The sequence below is a fragment of the Amblyraja radiata genome, chromosome 37 (assembly GCF_010909765.2).
Source record: "Amblyraja radiata isolate CabotCenter1 chromosome 37, sAmbRad1.1.pri, whole genome shotgun sequence".
Lineage (NCBI taxonomy): Eukaryota > Metazoa > Chordata > Chondrichthyes > Rajiformes > Rajidae > Amblyraja > Amblyraja radiata.
The window spans coordinates 1,052,479-1,075,836 of record NC_045992.1 but is presented as its reverse complement, the minus strand read 5'-3'; the positions used below and the strand labels follow the sequence as shown (position 1 = coordinate 1,075,836).

Below are 23,358 nucleotides of genomic sequence, written 5' to 3'. Positions count from 1 at the left end.
TATTGCCAATGTACAGTTACAGTGAGATGTTTTGTTTTGCATGCTATCCAAATAGATCATATATTCTTGACATAGATATAATCAGGTCCAACTCAAGTACAAGAAATTCATGGTAAAAACATTAAAGGTAGACAAAAATGCTGGAGAAACTCAGCGGGTGTGGCAGCATCTATGGAGCGAAGGAAATAGATGATGTTTTGCGTCTCGACCAAGTTACTGCAGCATTTTGCGTCTATCTTTGGAAGTTCAAGGTCACCCTTTGTGGAGTGAAAGTGAAAGAGTTAGCAATCTAGTATTGACACAGTCACATCATAACACCAACTGCAGTACAGTTTACACAGTAATGAGGTATAGTTCAACAGAATTCATCCACCACCTAGAAGGAGTATTGAGTGTTGCTGGATGGTGGAACGAGATGATAGGAAATGTGTAATGCTCTCCTTTTCCATCAGCCAGGGTCCCAAATTCCACATTGTATCTGTGACTGCATGGCTTTCCTCCCACATCCCAGAGGTGTTGCCTCTGTAAATTGCCTCTAGTTCAATGGTTTAATGGTGTGTATACAGGGAGTGAATGAGAAGGTGGGATAGCATAGAACTAGTGAACAGGTAATCGATGGTCAGCATGTACTCGGTAGTCACTAAGTTAAACAAACACTTTCCAGGTGAAGCAGCAATCTCATTGTTCTAATGCATTCAATTTTCCCAATATAGAGGTTAGATATATTATTGTCATGTGTACCGATAGTGAGATATTCTCCCCACGCAGCTGTCACCAAACCGGCTGGCTGTTCCCAGAATTCTCTTTTATTTCAGATTTCCAGCAACTGCAGCATTCTGTATTGCACAAATCCAACACTGTTCTCTCTCAGTTATCATTCATCTTCTAACTACTGTTGCCCCAGAGAGATAAGCTGCATTTGACATACCACCACTATCCTCTCCCTGCCAGCACCATTTGCTCCAACCTGTCTTGTTCTTTATCTTATCATTGACATTCCCTTTGTTTCCTCCGTACCACAAGCTCTATGCTGAGCTGTATCTGGTTCTAATGACTTGGATCTTGGACTTTTTCTCTCCTCATAGATGCTGCCTGACCCAATTCCATAATGTTGCTTAATTTCAAGTCTCTTTGAAGTTAGTATAAAATGTCCAATGACACCATGTGTAAACATACAGGAAGTTTAGCCAACAATCCAAAAACAAAAGGATACGGGGAGAAGGCAGGAACGGGGTACTGATTGTGGATGATCAGCCCTGATCACATTGAATGGCGGTGCTGGCTCGAAGGGCCGAATGGCCTACTCCTGCACCTATAGTCGCTGGACTTGTGCATATGTAATATGCACGCACACATATATAGTGAGCACATATTAGAAAGCGATTTACTGACTGTAAACTTCAAATATTCTGTCGTGATAACATACTCCAGAAATTCAAGTTCCACTTGTTGTAACTGAGATTTATAAATAGAATGGTATTGATAATATGAAAGGGGAAACCACTGCCTATTGGACCAAGGAAGGAAAATGAGCCACAACAAGCTCTAGCACCAGGACAAATGATCGGCAGTGAGGAGACCACAGCACAACACTCAATACATGCTTCTCTCCATCTTCAAAACCAAACCTCGTTTTACTATCACTCAAGATTCTGGCATCCTAAATAAGCAAACTTTGTAACTTGATAATCTATAAATTCACAAAGCTGATCAAATGGAGATCTAACATCCATCCTTCTCACTATCCAGTTTTAATTATTACTTGGGATAACATTATTCCAGTTCTTAATTATCACTTATGATAATATTATTCTAGTACTTCATTATCATTTGGAATAATATTATCCATGCTATTAGAATTATTACAAAAGGCCAATTTAAACACACTCGGATTATCAAACTGACTAAAGATAGCAGGTGATCCAATGATAACTACTGCTATATAGTAATAATCATAATGAATTGAAACTTGTCACATATTTAACTTCCAAGTATGCAGTTTTCCCCTGAGGTAGGTAGCAACATTTTCTTAATATTAAATATCAAAGCTCAATATAAAGATCTTTCTTTTAAGTCTAGGCCACTGACTAAAATGGACAGTTTAATGAAGCTGTTCAGGACAGATGTACCTGAAACAATGTTTGTTGACTTTTACAAAATTTGTCATGGATAATTTAATCTTTATTTATAAAATAATTACTTTACTAAGCAGCAATTAAATCAATAGTTGCCAGATCGTCTCCGGGACATTCCACAATGGGATCAGCAGGAATGTTCAGCGGAAGTCTGGTTTGAGTTTCCAGACTCCGTCTCCAGAGGTGCTTCTGTGGAAAGTACACAAGTTCCGGAGTAGTTCTCGGAAGACAACCGTCTGTGCCGACGATAACTTGGACTGGAACTCCTGCAACAACTCTGTGGTAGTGGCCTGTCCATCACTACCGGCCTGGAATGCAATGAAGTTCCTCATTTCCACCAACAGATCATCGTGTTCGGTTGGCACGGAGGGAGGCACCGGGCCCAGCCCACAACTCTCGTCAGTCTCCAGTACTTGCGACAGGGTCAGGTGGTTCCTGGCACGCATTTTGGCCAGCAATGAATACGAGGATGGAAGCGCGCGACTGGCCTCCTCCTCTGTTCCAACGCCACTGAAATGAGGTCTGGGTAACTGCTCCTTTTCTGGTATAGCAGCATCCTGACCATAACAAAAACAAAAAATACAATGGGATGCAAATAATTCACAGCATTCTTGGTCATTAAATTTTACACAGCATAAGTTAAAAATATATTATCTCTTGCGATTGGGAATTCTTTAATGAGATAAATGACATTTCCAGTATAAAATCTTAAAGCAATGCACAGTATCTAGTACAGGAAACTAAGTGCTAAACTTTATTCAATAGTCTTACCAAACTAGGGGATTATGCAAGGAATATTTTTATTGCTAATAAAGACATATGTAACGATTAAAATAACCTTTTCCACTGGGCTTTTGCAGCACAGCACTTAATGCTGTTGAAACTTTTATTTTGGTGCAATATTGTCTGTTTCTAACATTTAATCAGAAGATCAGATAAACAAACAGTGGACACAAAGTGCTGGAGTAACTCAGTATCAGGCAACATCTCTGGAGAACATGGATAGGCAATATTTCTGGTTGGGTCTCTTCTTCAATGCTTGACGTCTACTGCAGGCTGTGTAGGAAGGAACTGCAGATGCGGGTTTAAACCGAAGATAGACACAAAAAGCTGGAGTAACTCAGCGGGACAGGCAGCATCTCTGGAGAGAAGGAATGGGCAACGTTTCGGGTCGAAACCCTTCTTCAGACTCTCGGCCTGAAACATCACTCATTCCTTCTCTCCAGAGATGCTGCCTGTCCCATTGAGTTACTCCAGATTTTTGTGTCTGTCTGCAGCAAGCTACTCACTTGCAGATATCCTGCCGTGCTACTTTTCCCAACCAGGATCGGCTCATGAGCCGATATTTTATTTGACAATAAAACACTATTTTACAGTCCAGTACTGTCCTCAGCCTCCAGCACTCCAAAGATTAAAGGCCTGGTCTGCCCAGCTTCTCAGGTCCTTGTGTCCTGGCAACATCCTACTAAAAGGCAGGCTGAGCCCACCTAACACAATGGGAGCAATGCAGCCCGTCAGTACACAGTGGCCTCAACCACCCCACTGATCTATGCCAATGGTTGCCAATCTCCAGTTACTCTCACCCTGGCCATATACTGCTATTCTTGTTATTAATTTGTAAAAGTCATGTCAATAAATACCTTGCATTTTTCTGGTATAGATTTGGAAGCAGGATTACTGGGTGGGATCAATGGGTTTTTCTTCAGGCCAAACCTCAACCTAGGACAGCAGAAAAGGTCAATAACGTTGAACTTTCACTTTACAAAATTAAATGTGTAAAATGCACACACAGTATGTTATAAGTTTGACTTCAAATGCATGATGTTGCTTGTGAGGTTTGTAAGAACATTGTTTGTAGAGCAATGAAATAAGGTTACTGACATTCTCTCACTATTCCCATCCTAATCAAGCGGGTACAAAACTTACTTGAGAAGTAAATGCTTGAGAACTGAGAAGTAAACAATGTAAAAGGAGAAATGAATATGTAATCAAAGGAATTGGATGACACGCATGAGAAAAGTTCAATTAGGTTATTAACCAAACTACGCTGCACATTGTTTATTAATCGGGACAAATTTAATTTGGATTCCTTTCACTCCAGTGATAGACGACAACACCAAGAGCTGTTCTAGGAGACTGGCGTTTTATATAGGTGGACAAGTTCCTTACTAGTAAAGTGGGTGGCTTTGCAGCATCTTTTATGTAAGTCTTAAATAATGGCCCACACTGTTTTCTATGAAGCTAATCAAGAACAAGTGTTCTCCTGACATCACACCAGAATAAGTTAGTAGATATGCCACCCTGTTCTGACACATTCCATGTCATATCCTGTAACTCCTTGATATCTCACATGTCTTGATATCTTTCTTGTGAAAATCTTGCTTGATTCTTAACTAATTCTCTTTTCGTTAACTTGATCGTTGTTCGTGGAAGTGACGAAGATGATCAATGTCACAACCTGTACGTACGTCTTTGCACTGTGGGAGGAAGCCAGAGCACCTGGAGAAAACCCACACGATCTCTGTCCAGACAGCACCTGTAGTGAGGATCGAGCCCGGGTCTCTGGCGCTGTAAGGCAGCAACTCTAGCCCGTGCTATGAATGCAGGGCGACCAAGGATAGTAAACAAATTATCGATTTTGTTAGCAATTCCTACATTGCCTAACCGATAGAAAGCTAAATCAAGTAAAAACTGTACATGGACTTGTTCGAAGGTGAAAGAATGGATCGACTGGGCTTATATCCACTGGAATTTAGGATGAGAGGGGATCTTTTTCAAAACATAATAAACTCTTAAGGGATTGGACAGGTTAGATGCAGGAAAAACGTTCCCGGTGTTTGAGTGGTCCAGAACCAGGGGACACAATTTAAGAATAAGGGGTAGCCATTTAGGACTGAGATGAGGAAAAATCTTTTCACCCAGAGAGTTGTGAATCTGTGGAATTCTCTGTCACAGAAGTCAGTGGAGGCCAATTCACTGGATGTTTTTAAGAAAGTTAGATGGAACACTTGGGGCTAATGGAATCAAGGGTTATGGGAAGATAGGAATGGGGTACTGATTTTGGATGATCAGCCATGATCATATTGAATGGCGATGCTGGCTTGAATGGCCTACTCCTGCACCTATTTTCTATGTTTCTATGTGACACAGTCCTGCAGTAATGTGCTCCACCAACCCCAATTTGAGCCTGACTTGGATCCCACATGTTTGCTCTGCCCTGGTTTCCTTCTGCAACCCAAAGGCCTGGCATGTGAATGAGCTCCTGGAAACTTCTCTGCAGCATGTGGGTTGCAGGATGACCAAGTGGGAATAAAGGCGGGATAAATGCCAGAGAATAGGTTACGGAAATAAGTTGGAGAATGGTGTTGATGGAATGAGCTGGCACACACAAATAATGAAGAAAAATATGGAAAGAATGACATTGATGCCACATATCTTACTTTGGCCCAGCGACTGGTCCCGGTGACTGACTGTTGCTGATCCTAGATGTAACACCAGAGGAGACAGCCAGACAACGTTGTCTTGATGCCTTCAGTGCTTTCAAAGCCTCCTGAGCCACACGATTAGCCTCTGCTTCCACTAGCACATAATCAGGGTTGGATGACTCCATAATAACATCATGTTTCATCACACTGTGGATTCCTCGATAAACCCAGAAAACAGCAAAATGAAATACCAGTTCTGGTACAGGGTTCATCTTCACTGTGCTCATTCCAGGATTGGCTGTACTTCTGTGTCTGATTACCTTAGCTCCCACTATTGTGAACTCATAATAAAGAAATTAAAAGCAATAATGGAAAAGGTAATGTGCATTCTTACCTGACATCAGATTCAGAGCCCTACACTTGATATTTGCTCTTCTGCTCAATTAGACTTAATGAAGTCTCATCACAGTGCTAAGCAGCATAATGATGTATCTAACAGCATGTCTGAGCTACTCTTAAAATATTGGATTTCATGTTAATATAACAGAAAGATGTCAATTATAATATTTTATTATTTTGTGAAGGTGCCAAAGATAAACATGACCAAAATTACCTGACTTTTTGAAGAGTTTTTCCAACACATAATCATCACTCTGCCTGCGGCCTCCCTTCTCATTTTGTTCTACAGAGTCCGTCTTTTTAATTTTCTGCCGCTTTACCAAGTGTGGAATGATGGCACCTTCGCAATGTGCATCTCTGTGTTGCTTGCGGTTTCTGTGCTTGTGCTTAGCTTTACGCCCACTGTCTGAGAGAACGCCATCCTGGTCACCTCCTGAGAGCTGATGTTTCGTTTTTGACTGGTGCTTATGAAGCTGTCCACAGCTTTTGTCAGCCTCTGCTCTATTATGCAATGTTGCTGAAAGTAGTTGCCTGGTTTTCCTCTCCTCGTCTGATACAGATTGCCCTGGATCTTGGTCATCAGATAGTTGGGTCAAGCTTTCACATTCTGTACTATTAACTTTGTTGTTGTGCAGTGGATTAGTGGGTTCATTTCTGTTATTCAAGCCATGATATTCTGTACTTAAATTAGATGGACATTCAGCACCTTTCATGTCTAGTTTGACCCGAGGCAACGTTTCAAAGCTCTCACAATTATTGCTCTGTCTCACTTGATTTTGTGAACCATCAGAAATCTTGTCTACATGTTTTTTCTGGGCATCACGTTGGAAAGACGAATGCCATCGCAACTTAAGACGCTTGATGTCGTCTTGGTCTGATGGAATGGATTTCCGTTTCTGTGAAGAAGCAGAAATTCTTCCAGTTTTCTTTTTGAGTGTGATTGGCACTTGAACATCTGACCCCGTGCCTGCCAGAATGCAAACAAAAAGATATGTTCATTGTATTTGATATATGCACCAGCACAACCGTGTATCACTGCATTTCAAAGTAAATTAGGTTGCTGTAAAATGATGCTGGATACTTCTGAACATGAAACAATGCAAGCACAAACTCACCCTTCTTACAGGAAACAAAACTGTGCCATCATCCTCTGGGGGTAACTTATCAAGGCACAACACAGTCGTCAGTTTGGGACACAAAGTGCTGGAGAAACTCAGCAGGTCAGGCAACCACTCTGGAGAACTGGATAGATGACATTTCACGTCGAGACTCTTATTCTGCAGTCTGAAGGGGCTCGAACCGAAACGTCACCTACCCACGTTCTGTAGAGATGTTGTCTGACCTGCTGAGTTAAGAGTCTGTCCCACTTGGCGTTATTTACACGTCATTTCGCCACATCAATTTCACGTCACGACGCACACGCTGTGACGCGTGGTGAGACGTGGTGGCGTAGGCAGTGACGTGCGGTAGCGCGCGGCGCCCCAGAATTTGGGGATTCACAAAATCTTTGCGCGCCACCTGCGTGAGGCACAAATGATGCCCAAGTGGGACAGGCCCTTTATTCCAGCACTTTGTCTCCTTTTGTGTATTAACCAGCATCTGCAGTTCTTTGATTCTACAATAGTCAGTGGGTCGGACTGATGCTGGCGTCTGAAGATGGTGGGTTCAAGTCCCACTGCAGGAACCAGAGCAAAAAACCTACTTGAGAACTGAAGTGCTGCCTTGTCAACAATGCTGTCTTATAGATGAACTATTACATTGAAGCTTCCTCTGCCCTGCCAGGTGGATGCACACAAACACAAGAAACCATTGGAATTGTGAACTTTGGGCACTGTTCTTCTCCTAACCAGGAACAAAAAGCAAGCTGTCTATCTACGATAACACAGTAATTTGCAGAGCCTTGCTCTGTGTAAACTGGTTGGTACGGTTCCCCTTTTACACTTCAGAATGGACACACCTCACGCTGAAGAAGGGTTTCGACCCAAAACATTGTCTGCTCCCTCCAAAGATGCTGCCTGGCCAACTGAGTTCCCCCAGCACTTTAGCCCAAGATTACAGCATCTGCATTTTCCTGTGTGGATATCAATGCAACTCTTTCTTTAACTCTGCATGGGGATTTACAAGATACACACTGCTGTCGATGAAGGACAGCAAACATGGTGAATTACAATCTATATTACAATGTATTCTTTTATTTGTTTATATTAATGCAGTAGTACCTGCAAAAATTGCACTTGTTTCTGTTCCCTGAGAACCATCTGGACTGCTTAATGTGAAAAGCTCTGTAAGATCATTAGATTTGAAAAAACGCCTCTGCTTCGGATCCTTCAGTACTCGATTACACAGGAACTGCTTGAAAATCTGCCTGTAATTAAGTGAGAATGACATAATTTATTTAAAGAAACTACTTGTGAAAAGATTTACAATTTCCTCTTTAGTAATAAAAAATGCAAATTAAAATCACAGGACTTGTTGGTTATTTGCACTTTCAAGAACTATGCTGGATTATAGCATTCATAACAAGCTAGCATTCATTTAAAATCATATAACCTTTCCACAACTTAAACTTAATGTATTGTATTTTAAAATTGTTTCATCTCTCAATTCTAAAACAATATTTATCTCAGACAAAAATGTTTAAACATGTGGAATATTACTAAATATATATATATATATATAAAGGGATTTCAATTTCCTGTGGTGGTCACAAAATGCACTTCATCACCATCACTTTGGTCATGGTACATAGAGGAGAATTCCAACGAGTGCTCCTTCCCCCAATGCATCTATTAGTCCTCACACTAATGGTAATGCAAACAAGTCAACTTTATTATAGAGGATGATGCAAGAAAATAAACACTTTCAGCAAAACCTGCACATGCTAACTGATCACAAAAACATGTTTATTCATTAATTTCACGCTGAATTCTTGCTGTTTTGTTAAATTTTGGTTTACTTTACATGCACGGAGTCGAACCACAAAGTGTAAGTCACAACAGATAGTTGCAGGAAAACAGCAAAACTGGAATTGTAAAGGCATAGGCTTATGCCTAAAGTAGGATTCTTAATGGAGCTGCCAGTGAAAGGTGATTGGCAAGCGCAGTGGGTAAAGTCTTTCATGCTTGGTCCCTGGTTTTAAATAAAATCTGGATAAATAAATGAAAATAATCCCCTCTAAGCTGTTTCCAAAAGTGTAAAATCAGATAACACAGATCACAACAAATAAAGGCTGATCACTAATTGATCACTAATCACTCAGAAATAGCATGAAGGTTGAGATGGGCCACTGAAATGAACCTAGTCATACTTCAGCGACAGTTTTGTAGCAATGAGACGTGCCTTGAACCTGAATTAGTGATGCTATCAGATCATCACCCCTGGTTATAACCCTTTCATCATTTGGGATCATTCACAGGGAGCCTTAATTTTAACCTATTCTTCTCTTTCAAGTACTGATATATTTGCTGAGCATGTGTAGTCTGAAGAAGGGTCTTGACCTGAAACGTCACCCATTCCTTCTCTCCAGAGATGCTGCCTGTCCCACTGAGCTATTCTCACATTTCCGTGTCTATCTGCAGTTTTCTTGTTTCCCTTGTATTTGTATCTGTACCATTACATTTCTACATGAATGAATGCAGAACAATACTCCTGTACTTATAACTGAAGGGTACGCATGGGAGGGGGAAGGAAAATCAAGAACAATATTTGGCTGATCACCCAGTGTGAAATTAAAATGTTTTGGCATATAAAATCATTTGGAATAATGCGAAATGGCTCCTAAGAAAATTTTCATTTTCTATCAAATCAAATGACAATTGACAGAGTTTAGCATGACAGGACACATCACAAACAGGTATCTCCAATTGTAAACAGACCTGTGATAGATCTTTTCTTCAATCGAGCCTGCAGTCAATAATCTGTAAATGGTAACTTGTTTCTTTTGGCCTATTCTCCAGGCTCGTTCACGGGCCTAAAAAAACGGGTTTAGCGAACATCATCCAGCACATTGTAAAGAGCTTCATAATCAAAAGGCAAACATGGAGAGCGTATGCACAAATCTCTAAACAGGTCAGCTCTGAGTTATGTATTTTTATTGCTGAAACTATGAGCCTTTATTGCAGGGAAACTTTTGGCAGCAGGGCAAAGGTTTATAGTCACATTATAGTTCAGTAAAAAATTGTTATAGCCCCACCTGCACAAAGCAGTCATATTATTCGTATTCCAGCAGTTTTTAATTAAGTTTTCTGCTAGCTTTATACTTGCTGTAATTGCTGACAGCTGAACAACCGTACCACATACACGCAAGCAAATGGGTATCAGGCCATCTTCCAGCCAACAGTTTATTTGTGAATATTCTTAACAGCACAAAGTGAACTGTTTAGTGTTAGTACAGAATCGGGCATTTCAAAGTACTTCAGATTGCTTCAGTATGTCTTGCTCATCACGTTTTCTGTTATAACCAGAACATTAGCAAAATAAAATAACAGAACAATTGAAAACAGCAATTCTACCTGAGAAAATATATAGATTGCAGATTTTAGTTGTTGGTCTTAGTGTAACAAATTCAGCTTGCACTTGTGAACACATAATTACTTAATAACGAGTCTATGGCTTGATGGCTTTATGTGGCCTGCAGATGATAAATGGCAGCATAGTACCAGTTCACCGCTGTTTGCTCCGATACAAAATGAAAAGGGCTCACCTGTGTGTCAATACTTGGGTTCCAGTCAGGGTCATAGATAATAACTCGGTTTCCTCCAGTCAAGTTAACTCCCAAACCACCAACGCGAGTGGTGAGAAGGAAGACAAATATGGAAGAGTTCTGTAACACAAAAACACATTTGTTTAAAAAAAAATCATCTTTCAAAAAGCATTGCTTATTCTATATGCACGGCAAACAGCAAGAATAAAAGCATTGTTGCAGCATAAATATAAGCACAGCAATGTTGTATAGAACTGCTACCTCATTGAATTTAGTAATGAGTGGCTGTCTGGAAGCTATGGATGTTGATCCATCCATTTTAAGATATGAATAGCCCAGATTTCTTATAAATAGCTCCATGATGTTCAACAGCTAGTGTAAAGAAGGGGGAAATGTTTATCTACATCATGGAAACATACCTCAATGCGAACAGTTTCTGATGTGCTATAATAATAAATTAGAAATTAACATTTACACCACAGAATATGCTCAAATTGCCATATATATTGAGTATAGAATATAATTCTATTATTTGCATAGATTTACAATCTATAAATTGTAATGAAAGCAGAGCAATAAGTGTACAAACTAATGTCATTACTAAAGCTGTTTATAGTTTAAACTCAAGCTAAATTAACTGCATATTGATCTGTTATACTGACTGAAAGTACATCAAAACAATGTCAGATACTGTCAATTTTAATTCAGCTTGATAATGAAGCATTTGTTTATATTCAAAACATATCAACCCGACAAATGTAATATAACTAAGCATTACTTTAATGGATCTATAAAGGCTTTTCATACTATGCACCAAAATTCTGAGGAAGTTAGCATTAACTGTGGATGATGCTAAGCATAGACTGAATTATTTAACAGTAGTTCACAGATACTGACCTCCCCACCATAGAAGGGATCTACAGGAGTTGCTGCTTCATAAAGGCAGCCAGCATCACCAGAGACCCACACCACCCTGGCCACACTCTCATTTCACTCCTGCCATTGAGAAAAAGGTATGGGAGCCTGAAATTGTAACATCCAGATTCAGGAGCAGTACCTTCCCCACAACCATCAGACTATTAAACCCTAGAACCTCAATAAACTGCAAACTACATAGACTTGGGGGTACTGTTTTTGCCTTTGGACTATTACTTTTGTTGTTTATTGCGGTGTTTACAGAGTACTAAGGTTACATATCTGATGTGCTGCTGCAAGTAAGAATGTCATTGTTCCATTTCCAGACAAATTACAATAAAGCACTCCTGACTCTTGGATATCGGTATAATGGACACCTGGTACTTTCTGTGTTGGGTAGCATGGCATATTAAGTGGATTTGTTCTGCATTACATCATTGCCAGAACATCTGACCTGACGTGACTGTGAAAAGAGCAACACTCGATGGCCCTGTTTGTGCCAAAGCTTCAGTAAGGCATCGACCACGATCATTTTTCCAGAGCGCTTCCAATATCCAAAATGCTCTTCTTCAGTCAGCTGTTCATCAGGCACACCCTTCAGGATCTTGGGGCCACCTGAAAAGAGATCTGGGTGATTGCAGATCTTCCTGAGAGATATCAGGCCTGAGAATACCTATGTCAGACAGGGTGGGGGTGTGGGGAGAGAAAGAGACACAACTCAGCACCATGTACATTTGCTCCACTGTATATACAGTGTATGTTACAAAAACATAAGGTCTTGTATGTACAAGAAATCTTGGTACCAAAATTTAGGATTGTAAGAGTGAATGGATGTGATGTGTTTGGACACGTGTTCCGCAGTAGATATTAAGCAATTGCTAAGTCAAAGTACAGAATAGAATATGTGGGAAGGAACTGCAGATGCTGGTTTACACCAAAGGTAGACACAAAATCCCAGAGGAATGCGGTGGGTCGTCAGCATCTCTGGAGAAAAGGAACAGGAAACGTCACCTATCCATGTTCTCCACAGATGCTGCCTGACCTGCTGAGTTACACCAGCTTTTTGTGTCTATCTACGGAATAGAGTATTTAAATTTATCAAAAAGATTAAGCTAATTTCTCATCCTCTGTAACCCCTTGGGGATTTGTGTTGATGTTGAAGAAGAGTGTGTCAATGTTACTACAGTGGGTTTTACTCCTCGCTCCCACTCACTCACTGAACTGGAAATCAAGCTTTGTTGACAAATATAATGCAATGATACCTGACCTGCATTTCCCCATTGAGAATCTGATAGACCTCCTTGGAATCTATAAAACCTTGATAGACTTCACGTTGCTCTTCTGTTAGGCGACAGAACAGTACCTACAAAAAGATAAGGTCCAGTCAGTTGGCACATTTCTCCTTGACGTGTTCATTCAGATGACTCTGTAATTTGGGATTACTATTTTAGAATAAATAGCTCTGTGACGCTACACAAAGTTCATGTCAGTACCACGACCTAAACTATGGTCACACTTGCATGGCAAAGTTTAGACTTCAAACACGTTTAACGTAAGGCTGAACGGAATATTGGGCGGCACAGTGGCACAGCAGGTAGAACTGCTGCCTCACAGCACCAGAGACCTGCGTGCGGCACATGTGGATGTTGCACATTCCTGTGAATGCACGGATTTCTTCCGGATGCTCCGGTTTTGTCGGACATTCCAAAGATGTGCGGATCCGTAGGTAAATTGGACACTGTAATTTGCTCTTAGTGTGTAGATGACTGGTTGAATCTACATGAGGGGTGTCTACAGAAAAGGATTAATGCAGGATTCTTGGAAACAGGTGGTTAATAGACAGCATGGATTTGGTGGTCAAAGGGCCTGATTTCATGCTGTATCTGTCCATGAATATTAATGTTAAATTAACGGATTAAAGAACAGGCACAAGCTCAGACCAGTGAGACACAGAGTTTATATACATATAATGGAAAAAGATGACCCACATGAGCAATGCCTTTCAAATCAACTGGTCCTGTCCTATTGATCAAAAAACAGCTTACTGCCAACTGCTCACATCATGTTGTACCAATAAGAATCCCATCTCCCCCACAGTATTGAGCCAACAAGACTATTTCTTTGGATAAACAAAAAAACTGCAGTTGCTGGAATCTTGAGCAAAAAAAAAAAGTGGTGGAGGAACTCAACGGGTCAGGCACCATCTGCAAAGGGAACAGACAGAGACGTTTCGGGTCGGGACCTTTCATTAGACTGATTCTTTACAATAAATTTAAAAAAGCAGTAACACAAGGTAAGAAATGTGGGCAGGTTTGCACCAGATAATTATTTTTTTATTTTGAGGCTTCAGCTTCAAAAAATCCTCTCTCTGTGCTTAAAGGAAAAATAACAATATTATTCTGAAAATAACTTACCGGTATTTCAATTATTTGTTGTCTAGTTTCGTCATTAAACTGATTAGTTTAAAGAGCGTTCACGTCGCGGCCCTGTTTCAACCAATCTTTCCACCACCACACACAAGAAGCACAAGAAGCGCAAGACAGACACCATTGTGCAGATGCCGAGAAGTGTGTTCAGCTCTGGCTGAACAACTTCTAATCTTGTGTGTGGACTCGCTAAGAAGAAGATTAAACTGAATATTCACCACTGAATACATTCGACATCAAAGAACGAATCAAAGAAAATAGAAAAATTGTGGGGTGTGTAATCTTGTCATAAGAACCAGATAAGATTATGAAGTATATGATTTGAAGGTACACCACTCTGAACATTCAGTCCCTCTACCATTTGCACACATGGTTATTGTTTGTACCATCTACCTAATGCATCAGCTAATCTACAGGCTACTCTGACCCTACTTTGTAATATGTGGCTTTAGCAGGAACAAGGACAATAAGCACACGTGAACATCAACAAATTGCTGGAGGAACGGAGTGGGTCAGGCGGCATCTATGGAGGGAAATGGACAGACAATGTTTCAGGTCAAGATCTTGCTTCAGTTTGAACAGTTACACCACCAGATTATATTCGTTCAAGATTCCAGCATCTGCTGTCTCCGTGACTGCAGGTGAAATTCATTGGGAAGTTCCCTCATGCCTTGCACCCTCCATTCAGATTTGATTACTAGTCTAAATGTGAGACAGTTCTGTCCAATAACACCGTGGATCTTTGTCAGAGGATTGTAGACCAGGGAGACATCCTTCCAACACTCACACATAGGCTATAAATTCTGGACTTGCCAATGATGGCTACACCCTGTTGCAAAGATGAGAAAGAACTACAACTCAGTAACAGGAAGCCAGGAAACACTGGAACACATGGTTCACAATATTTCCACTGGGTTACCAATCCACCCATAAATTCAGTTACCAGGCATCACAGCTACAAAGCTAATGTTAAAACCTTCAATAGACTTGGAAAGAACAGGGGGAACAAAGTACCATGGAAATTATATTAGCTTAGTTGCGCAGTGGAGAATCCTTGCCAACTGCACCATTCACTGTGACCCAAGGATTAATGTAGTGGAAGGCACATCACTGGAATCAGCTGTGCATGCAAGTAGATGCATGCAAAAGCTCATCCACTGTCGATCAATAAGATATTAACTTGAGGACTCAGAGAACATAGACCGACTACAGAAGGATTGAAAAATTATTTCCATCGCAGAGGGAGTTATTATCCAATAGCGAGATACTTTATGAGTTGTTTTCTCAGTATTCAATCCACACACTGTGCCAAACCACAGAACATTAGCCATAAAGGTTGACAAACAAATTGAATCTGATGGAGTTGCAACTTTTGCAGCAATCCATGCCCAACAATATGGAGAATAGATGTCTTCCCATCTGTTATGTAAAATAATAATATATGACTTTTGCCCCAGGCCTTGTTGCAGGGATAAAGCCCACGAGATAACAAAACTAATGCAAAGGAAGATGGAAGAGCAAAATGGCATCACTTTGCCAAAAAGTCGTCAACTTAATTGTCACACACACAAGTATGGTGAAAAGCAATATGTGCTGAGATGTGAGGATCTTTAAAACTGCTCATTTTTTTGATGGTTTCAACAATCATTAGATTTAGAGAGTTAGAGTTAGAGTTACCTTTACTGTCATTCAGACTTTTAGTTTGAACGAGATTGTGTGCCTTGCAGTCATGACAGAAAATACAATAACAGAACACACAATGAACACAGTTTAACATCCACCACAGTGAGTCTACCAGGCACCTCCTCACTGTGATGGAAGGCAAAAGTCTTAAAGTCCTTGTCTCTTCCTTCCTTGTTCTCCCTCTGAGTTGAGGCGATCCAGGCTTTCGATGTTGGGCCCCCCGCCGGGTGATGGGAAGTTCCGTGGCCGAATCAGAGCTCCGCGAACGGGCCGGTACAAACTCCGCGGCCCGGGGCGGACGAAGCTGCCACCCTCCAGTCCAGCGGACGAAGCTGTTGTTGCAGGAGCTCCGGAGAATCGGTCACCAACCTGGGACCTGCGAGCTCCCAATGTTATCGTCCACTGGGCCCGCGGACAAAGCCTCCGAGGCTCAGAAGTCGGCCTGCCGCTGCCACAGAGCCACAGAGCCACTACAGCCCCGAGTCGGTCAGCCTCGCAATGGTGAGTCCAGGCTCTGCCTCTGAAGCTTCGAGGTCGGTTCCAGTTGGAAGCCGCCAGCTCCGCGATTAGGCCTCAACGCAGACGGAGACAGAGATACGACAAGAAAAGGTCGCATCCCCCCGAAGGAAGAGATTAAAACAATTTTCCCCCACCCCCCCACACATACACAGCTAAAAATAAACTAAAACATACGTCCAACAAGACAAAAGAAAACAAAAAAAAAAGAAAAGACAGACGGACTGCTCGCGAGCCGCAGCTGCATGGCAGCGCCGCCACTTCCGGATCATTACAAACAAAAGTAAAATTCCTTGAAAATAGGAATTCCTTGTAACATAGTCTGCCCATAACAAGCCAATCCTCTCCAATCTCTGACACATATGTAGAAGTGGCTACAGGATAGAAGGAGGCCAGTCACCATACTTGTATGATTCACGCCTCGTCCTTTAGAAATAAGTGGCATTATAGACCACAACAGAAGGAAGACAATCAAAACAGGAATGAGCAACATGCTTCAGGAATTATTCATATCTTTATATAAAGTGATGATGGTATAATGCAGCAGCACAACACTGGAGAGTTGTGTATTATTGATGAATATTCCACTTTGTGATTAGTTCTGCTTTTAAACTAATCATTAGTTCCTGTGTACGACAAACACCTTTGCTGGGATACATTACTGCCAACTCTTTGGGACAGAAAACATGAAACTGCTTACAATTTGTGCATGCTGTATGTTTGATAGCAAACTACAAGACACACTGCTAATTAATTAATTAATACCAATTTTTTTTTAAAGGTCATTAAATTTATGGGGTAAAATTAAAAATGATACGCTTCCTTCTTAATTCAGCATTAACTTATATAGGTAATTAAAAATTTATGGGGAACAATTAAAAAACCCACAATCAGCATCTGTGCCCACAGATGTGAAGTGCTCTTTATTTTTGTATGACTGAAATCTTTGTTATTTTGTATGCATCACCCCTGCTGTGCCTCATGATGGCATTTTAATATTTAATGCAACTACTGTCACACCAAGCTACCAAGGAAAGGGTCTGGAGAAGCTCTGGAGGTCATCCGTCTAATGTTTTGTTCATCTGCTTTTTAAGCAAACCAATAATCGCGCGGGTCTCTAGTTCCATTGAGAACAAGTGTTCATATACATTATATTCAGCTTAACTTCAGAATTAAAATAGTGCAGCTGTTACTCACATGTCCCCAAAAGTGATTCAAGAAGAATCCATCTTTTCATTATGAAATGTGCAATTCTCAATAACTCCGTGGGTAATTGCATCTGGAGTGCAACGCTTGTGTCTTAATAAATCAACAAGTTCCCAGATGCATTCCCTCGTCTCTGCTGTCAAACAATCGGAATCAAAGCAACAACACGTACGATAATTGACCAGTACCCCCTGCCCAGAGCAGGAAGCTCTGGTCCAGGCACAGTACAATATTGTTTCCCATTGGGTACGAACATAGAATAATGTGCTGTCCTGTCAAAGGATAACTAAACTATATACTGCCAGGTAGAAATTTACTTTGGGCAATAAAGCTCTGTATTTTACTCACCTGTTCACTCTTATCTGGTAATGCCAGATTCATTTTTACATCATCTTTTATTCTTCGTAGCAAGTATGGGCTTATAGTGTCCCGTAAAACACAAGCACATTTGTAGGCGGTTTGTACCTGGGGAAAGTACAGAAGAAGAAGTTGGTGTTGTATTCTTGATGGTCCTTGGGACAAATACACAATAGCTAAATCAAAATACTGCTTTAAGAAAGCCTTCATCAGCATTTAACAGAACCCTTAGACATGATGCAATACATTTTAATACACATGATGACGAATTGACTGTTAATTCCTCTCTTGTAAGGGTTATTTTGTTGAAAAAAATTGAGAAATAATGCAGGTAAGTTAATTAACATCACAATACTGCTATTAACTACAATAATCTTCCATTTGTGCTAATCCTTCTAGTGGCAGATGTGGCTTTTATATTTAATTTTTAATGGTATCAATGCTCCAGTATACTGATGTTTGGTTCTATATTTAATGGTTTAAGGCTTAAAACCAGGGTCTAGTTCGAAGCTCTCAAGAGGACATGAAATGGAAGTTTTATTAGCTGCGTAAGTCCTTCCCTCAGGGAAATGGACCTTTCATCATGGTACGTTATCTTTGCGTCTAATCCTATCTCAGTCCAAATGTCATTTATCACTAATCTAAGTGGTCCAAAAATCAAAAGGAAACCTGCAGGGGGCCAACAAGAAAGGTACATTACATGGAAAGATTAGTGTCTGCTTGATGCGACAACAGCAGGCTTAAGACAAGAAAATATCACCACACAAACAGAGGTCTGTTTTTGCTTTAAGGAACATATGGCAAAGTAGTGGATCTGCTGGAAACTGAGGGTGGGCTATTATAGTACAATTACGACACCTACTTAATTAATGAGTATTATTATAAACAATGTTTTTATTATGCAAAGAAAATCTAATTCACTATTCCAAACCAGAATGCAAAGGGAATCTTATTGAAACATATAAAATTATTAAGGGATTGGACACGCTAGCTGCAGGAAACATGTTCCCAATGTTGAGGGAGCCTAGAACCAGGGGCCACAGTTTAAGAATAAGGGGTAGGCCATTTAGAACTGAGATGAGGACAAGTTTTTCACATAGAGAGTTCTCTGCCTCAGAAGGCCGTGGAGGCCGATTCACTGGAAGCTTTCAAGAGAGAGTTAGATAGAGCTCTTATGGGCCAGCGGGATCAAGGGGTATGGGGAGAATGGGATACTGATAGTGGATGATCAGCCATGATCACATTGAATGGTGGTGCTGGCTCGAAGGGCTGAATGGCCTACTCCTGCACCTATTGTCTATGTATCTATGATATAGTACATGGACAGGTCCTGTCCATAGACAGGAAAGGCAAGAGTTAGGATAGACGTACAATGCTGGAGTAACTCAGTAGGACAGGCAGGATCTCTGGATAAAAGGAATGATGTTTCGGGTTGAGACCCTTCTTCAAGAGAGATATGGGCCAGACGCTGGCAGGTGGGACTGGTGTAGATGGGGCAGCTTGATCTGCATGGGCAAGGTGGGCTGAGGGGCCTGTTTCCATGCTGTATGACTCTAATTTCTCTTTCTCATTTGCCTATCTGTTTTAAACTACGGAATGGAGCATTCAAAACATGCTTACAGCTGGATAGGAAGGTCTAGTGGGATATGGTCAAATGTGGGCAAATGGGACGTTTAGATTAGGCATCTTGGTTGGCATGGACAAATTGGGCTGAAGGGCCAGTTTCCATGCTGTATAACTCTAATCAGAAGATATGCATAAATTAGTAACACTTCCATTCCTCTAATGTGATATGGATTTAATGTGTATGCATAGCAACTGTGTAGCAGGAGAAGTTGTAAATATATAGATGGTTGATTTGCATTCAAAAGACAAATTTCTTATTCGTTACAGTGTCTGGAAAGTAGCAACCTGACCGCCTGGTACCTGAACAGGGGAAGCATTCTGATAACCTCCCATTGTAATAGGGACAGAAAACTGTTCCATAAAGACTTGCAATGTTCCTAGTTTTCCTGGAAAAATGAAGTCAAACAAGGACCAGAGCTCCTTCAGGTTATTCTGCATCGGTGAACCAGACAGGATAATTCGGTGTGCAGTCCGGAACTGTCGAACAAAAGAATGAACATAGTTTATGCAATCATGACTTGTCCCCAAACTTGTTGCTGTTAATTCACTTCACACTGTTGCTTCAAGCTCTCCATCAAATAAAATTTATAGCTCTGCAGTATAAAAATACGGTGACTAGTTTAATTTTGCTACTCATAGGCAAGCAGTATCCATTAACAGCACTGAGTGCAAGACCACTATGAAACTTAGATCAAATACATCTCTTTAAATATTAATCTACATTAAAAGCTCTTATGATTCAATAAAGCTGTGCCAAAGTTAAGTTCACAAAAATTCTTTTAAGAAAGATATCAGGATAGTTCAAACAAGTAGGAAGGAACTGCAGATGCTGATTTAAACCAAAGATAGACACAAAACGTTGGAGTATCAGTCTCGACCCGAAACGTCACCCATTCCTTCTCTCCAGAGATGCTGCCTGTCCCGCTGAGTAACTCCAGCTTTTTGTATCTATCTTTAGTTCAATCTAGTGATGGGGTTTGCTATCAGTAAACAATGATTTAAAGATGAGATCTCATTCACCGTAACTGTAATAAATGGTTCTGGGTTAACTTTAGAATACACTAATTATCTTTCCTATAATTGCATATTGTTTTCTGTAACTATGTTATAATTAGCTGTAATAGAACATCCAACTCTGGTCCTGTTTGGAGTAATGCACAGGTTATATTTCTGGAATATAACAATATGGTCTTGCAAATTCAATAAGTAAAGAATATTATTGAGAATAGTGACCACCTGCTTGTGGTAAAAATACCCGTATGCTTTACAGAAGGGGAAGTCTGCCTCCTTACTTAGTCTGACCTCAATGTGACTCCAGGCCAAACCCAAGAGCAATGAGTTGAACTTTAACCATCCTCTGAAACAGCTTAGTGAATTTCAACTCTCGGACAGTTAGGGGTGGCCAATCAAAGCTGGCCTGTCTTACAAAGCTCTAACATCCTGTGAATTAATGAAAAACTGCAGCATATATTCCTGAAATGAAGTTCAGAGTCTGTGGCTGCTTCCTTGAAACCCTCTCCCCAGAATCACTCGGGAAAATGTCTGGAGTTTGCTGTTCTCAAAGATTGCACTGTTTAAATCTATTAGCAGCTAACATAACATTTATTTATATGAAACATTAATTGTGTGGATGAAAAGATTACTGGGATGTGTGGAGGACAAGAATGTTCTCCATTTTAATATAGATCTTTGCATGTTTTTATACCAAAAAAAACTCATTGCAGATGATTGAATTTTTCAAATACAAAATATTCCTAAGTGATGACAGTGCCCATAAAGATGGACAGTAGGTACAAAAAGTCCAGTTCCTTATAGACAGATTAACTTCATGTGACAGCTTCTGAATACATAGGACCATTGTATATAATAAGATTTCCCCAGTGTGTAGGGAGTGGATAAGAAAGTGGGATAACAGGTGATCGATGGTCAGCCCTAAATTCGGTGGGCCGAAGGGCCTGTTTCCTTGCTGTATGTCTAAACTAAAGTAAAAGATCACAGCCGAGTCTCTCCTTTGTCACGATCTCTCCAGTCAGAGGACATGTGAACAGGCATCTCACTTTGCCATGGCTTTTTACCCCCCATTTTCGCATTTATTAAATTTTTTCCCACATAAATTTTGAAAGAGCAAATTTGATTGCATATATCCAATTTTTGGGGTATTGATTTGTGAAATCCATAACGGGTCACCTGTACATCAAAAATACAGGCACAATATTACGCCCCCACAGAATTTAACTGACACTTCAGCCCCTTCTGGATCAGAAATGTAATGATCTGGCACAAAGTAAATACCAAGTGTGCTTTCACATGAAGTTTAGCTGGACTCTCATATTCTACTGATCAAGAAGATTGGCCTTGATTAATGCTGGCTAGCTTTGTGTTTATCCCACCACCAACACTAATGAAGCTCTATCATCCATCTCAACAACTCCCAACTTGTCCTAAACTGTCTCAAGTGTAGCAGACTTCTCAATGATCCATTACCCCCATCATCAATGAACTAGACTTGTACTGCGATACATAGACAATAGGTGCAGCAGTTGGCCATTCGACTCTTCGAGCCAGTACCGCCATCCAATGTACCCCGTTCCTGCCTTCTCCCCATACCCCTTGATTCCACTAGCCCAAAGAGCTCTATCTAATTCTCTTTTGAATGCATCCGGTGAATCAGCCTCCACTGCCTTGAGGCAGACAGTTCCACAAATTCACAACTCTTTGTGTGAAAAAGCTTTTTCCTTATCTCAGTTCTAAATGGCCTACCCCTTATTCATAACTGAGAACTGTAGATAGTTCCAAAACATTTGGCGTCTGCCCTATAGAAGGCATGGACTGACAGAGAGTTGCCTCATCATGGTTGTTCTGATAAGGAACTGGACATAACCTTTACTGCCCTGTATCTGTAATCACCAGCATGTGGTCAACATAATAGCATCTGAAAGAGATTAGCGTGCAATTTAATTATAAACATAATCATTTGAGGATGAGCTACACATTCTGTCCGATTCTGCTCATACCAAACCAGAGGAAAAGGTAAAATAAATGTTGAGATACCTGTTTACACGCAACAGTAACGGCAGCATTTGGGTTTCGGATCTTGTGCCCCTCATCTAGAATTAAATATTGCCAGTGATAGTGTGCAAGTGGCTCCTGCATGATCCGGATGTAGGAATAAGAGGTGACCAGAATACCATTGCATTCTGCAATTTCATGAATGAGCCTCTCCTGCAAGATCAAAAGACACTGTGTAATTGCAATACCATGTACAGTAACACTCTCTATTTTGCATGTACAGTGATAACAAAAATCATTATAAAGTGTACCAAGACTTCCATCAGCAGATTTAATTCTCAAAACATCTCCCGTGATTTCAAATTAAGTGCTTGTAAAATATGTAACCTCTCCTAGTTTTTGCAATTAATAAACGATGCCTGCAATTAGCCTAACTCAATGAACACAGTTCTTCCATCATTAAAAGACATTTTGTGAAAGTGGTGCTGTTATTATTGATGCTCTGGAGACCAATCCCTCCTAGAGGGCAAACAGTGGACTGTTAGAAAGCAACAGCCATAAATCACATTGTCAGATACCAGCAAAACAGGACTTAAATGCAACGCATGAAGGGCGGCCATGCACAGCAAACTGAGCAAAGGAGGTTCACAGCCATGAATTGCTGAACCTGTAATTAATTTAAACTTCCTTCAAGCAAAATATTGAAATAAACAAGATCTTGGGCAGGCAGGGGAAACAACATGAGTGAAGATGCTCCCTGTCAAAGGAAAAAGCCCAGTCTTCATCAGCTTCTTAATAATGTACAGAACAAATAAAACAATCCTTGGCATCATTTTCTGCACTGCTGAACACTAAAACTGGAGATTGAGTATTCTCATCATCGTAGAAAATATAAAAGGCTTTTTACTATATTTCAGTGGTTACTGAACAGTCTCTGATTAGCATGTCATCTCCAGAAC

At 40.6% G+C, this 23,358-nt stretch overlaps 1 protein-coding gene across 2 annotated transcripts in view; it reads right to left on the bottom strand.

Annotated features, from left to right (window-relative positions):
• Positions 1-1,028: 1,028 nt before the first annotated feature.
• ercc6 (ERCC excision repair 6, chromatin remodeling factor) overlaps positions 1,029-23,358 on the bottom strand; it is a 38,621-nt gene continuing 16,291 nt past the window's right edge. For both annotated transcript variants that reach the window (XM_033012884.1, XM_033012883.1), the window contains exons 9-21: positions 22,442-22,612; positions 19,691-19,867; positions 17,756-17,872; positions 12,844-12,939; positions 12,031-12,249; positions 10,923-11,033; positions 10,662-10,781; positions 9,835-9,929; positions 8,179-8,324; positions 6,174-6,926; positions 5,576-5,777; positions 3,776-3,854; positions 1,029-2,692 (exon numbers count right to left, since the gene is read on the bottom strand). In XM_033012884.1, the coding sequence (XP_032868775.1) occupies positions 2,276-2,692; positions 3,776-3,854; positions 5,576-5,777; positions 6,174-6,926; positions 8,179-8,324; positions 9,835-9,929; positions 10,662-10,781; positions 10,923-11,033; positions 12,031-12,249; positions 12,844-12,939; positions 17,756-17,872; positions 19,691-19,867; positions 22,442-22,612 (2,703 nt within the window). In that variant the 3' untranslated portion in view covers positions 1,029-2,275. The remainder of the gene's footprint in view (positions 2,693-3,775; positions 3,855-5,575; positions 5,778-6,173; positions 6,927-8,178; positions 8,325-9,834; positions 9,930-10,661; positions 10,782-10,922; positions 11,034-12,030; positions 12,250-12,843; positions 12,940-17,755; positions 17,873-19,690; positions 19,868-22,441; positions 22,613-23,358) is intronic.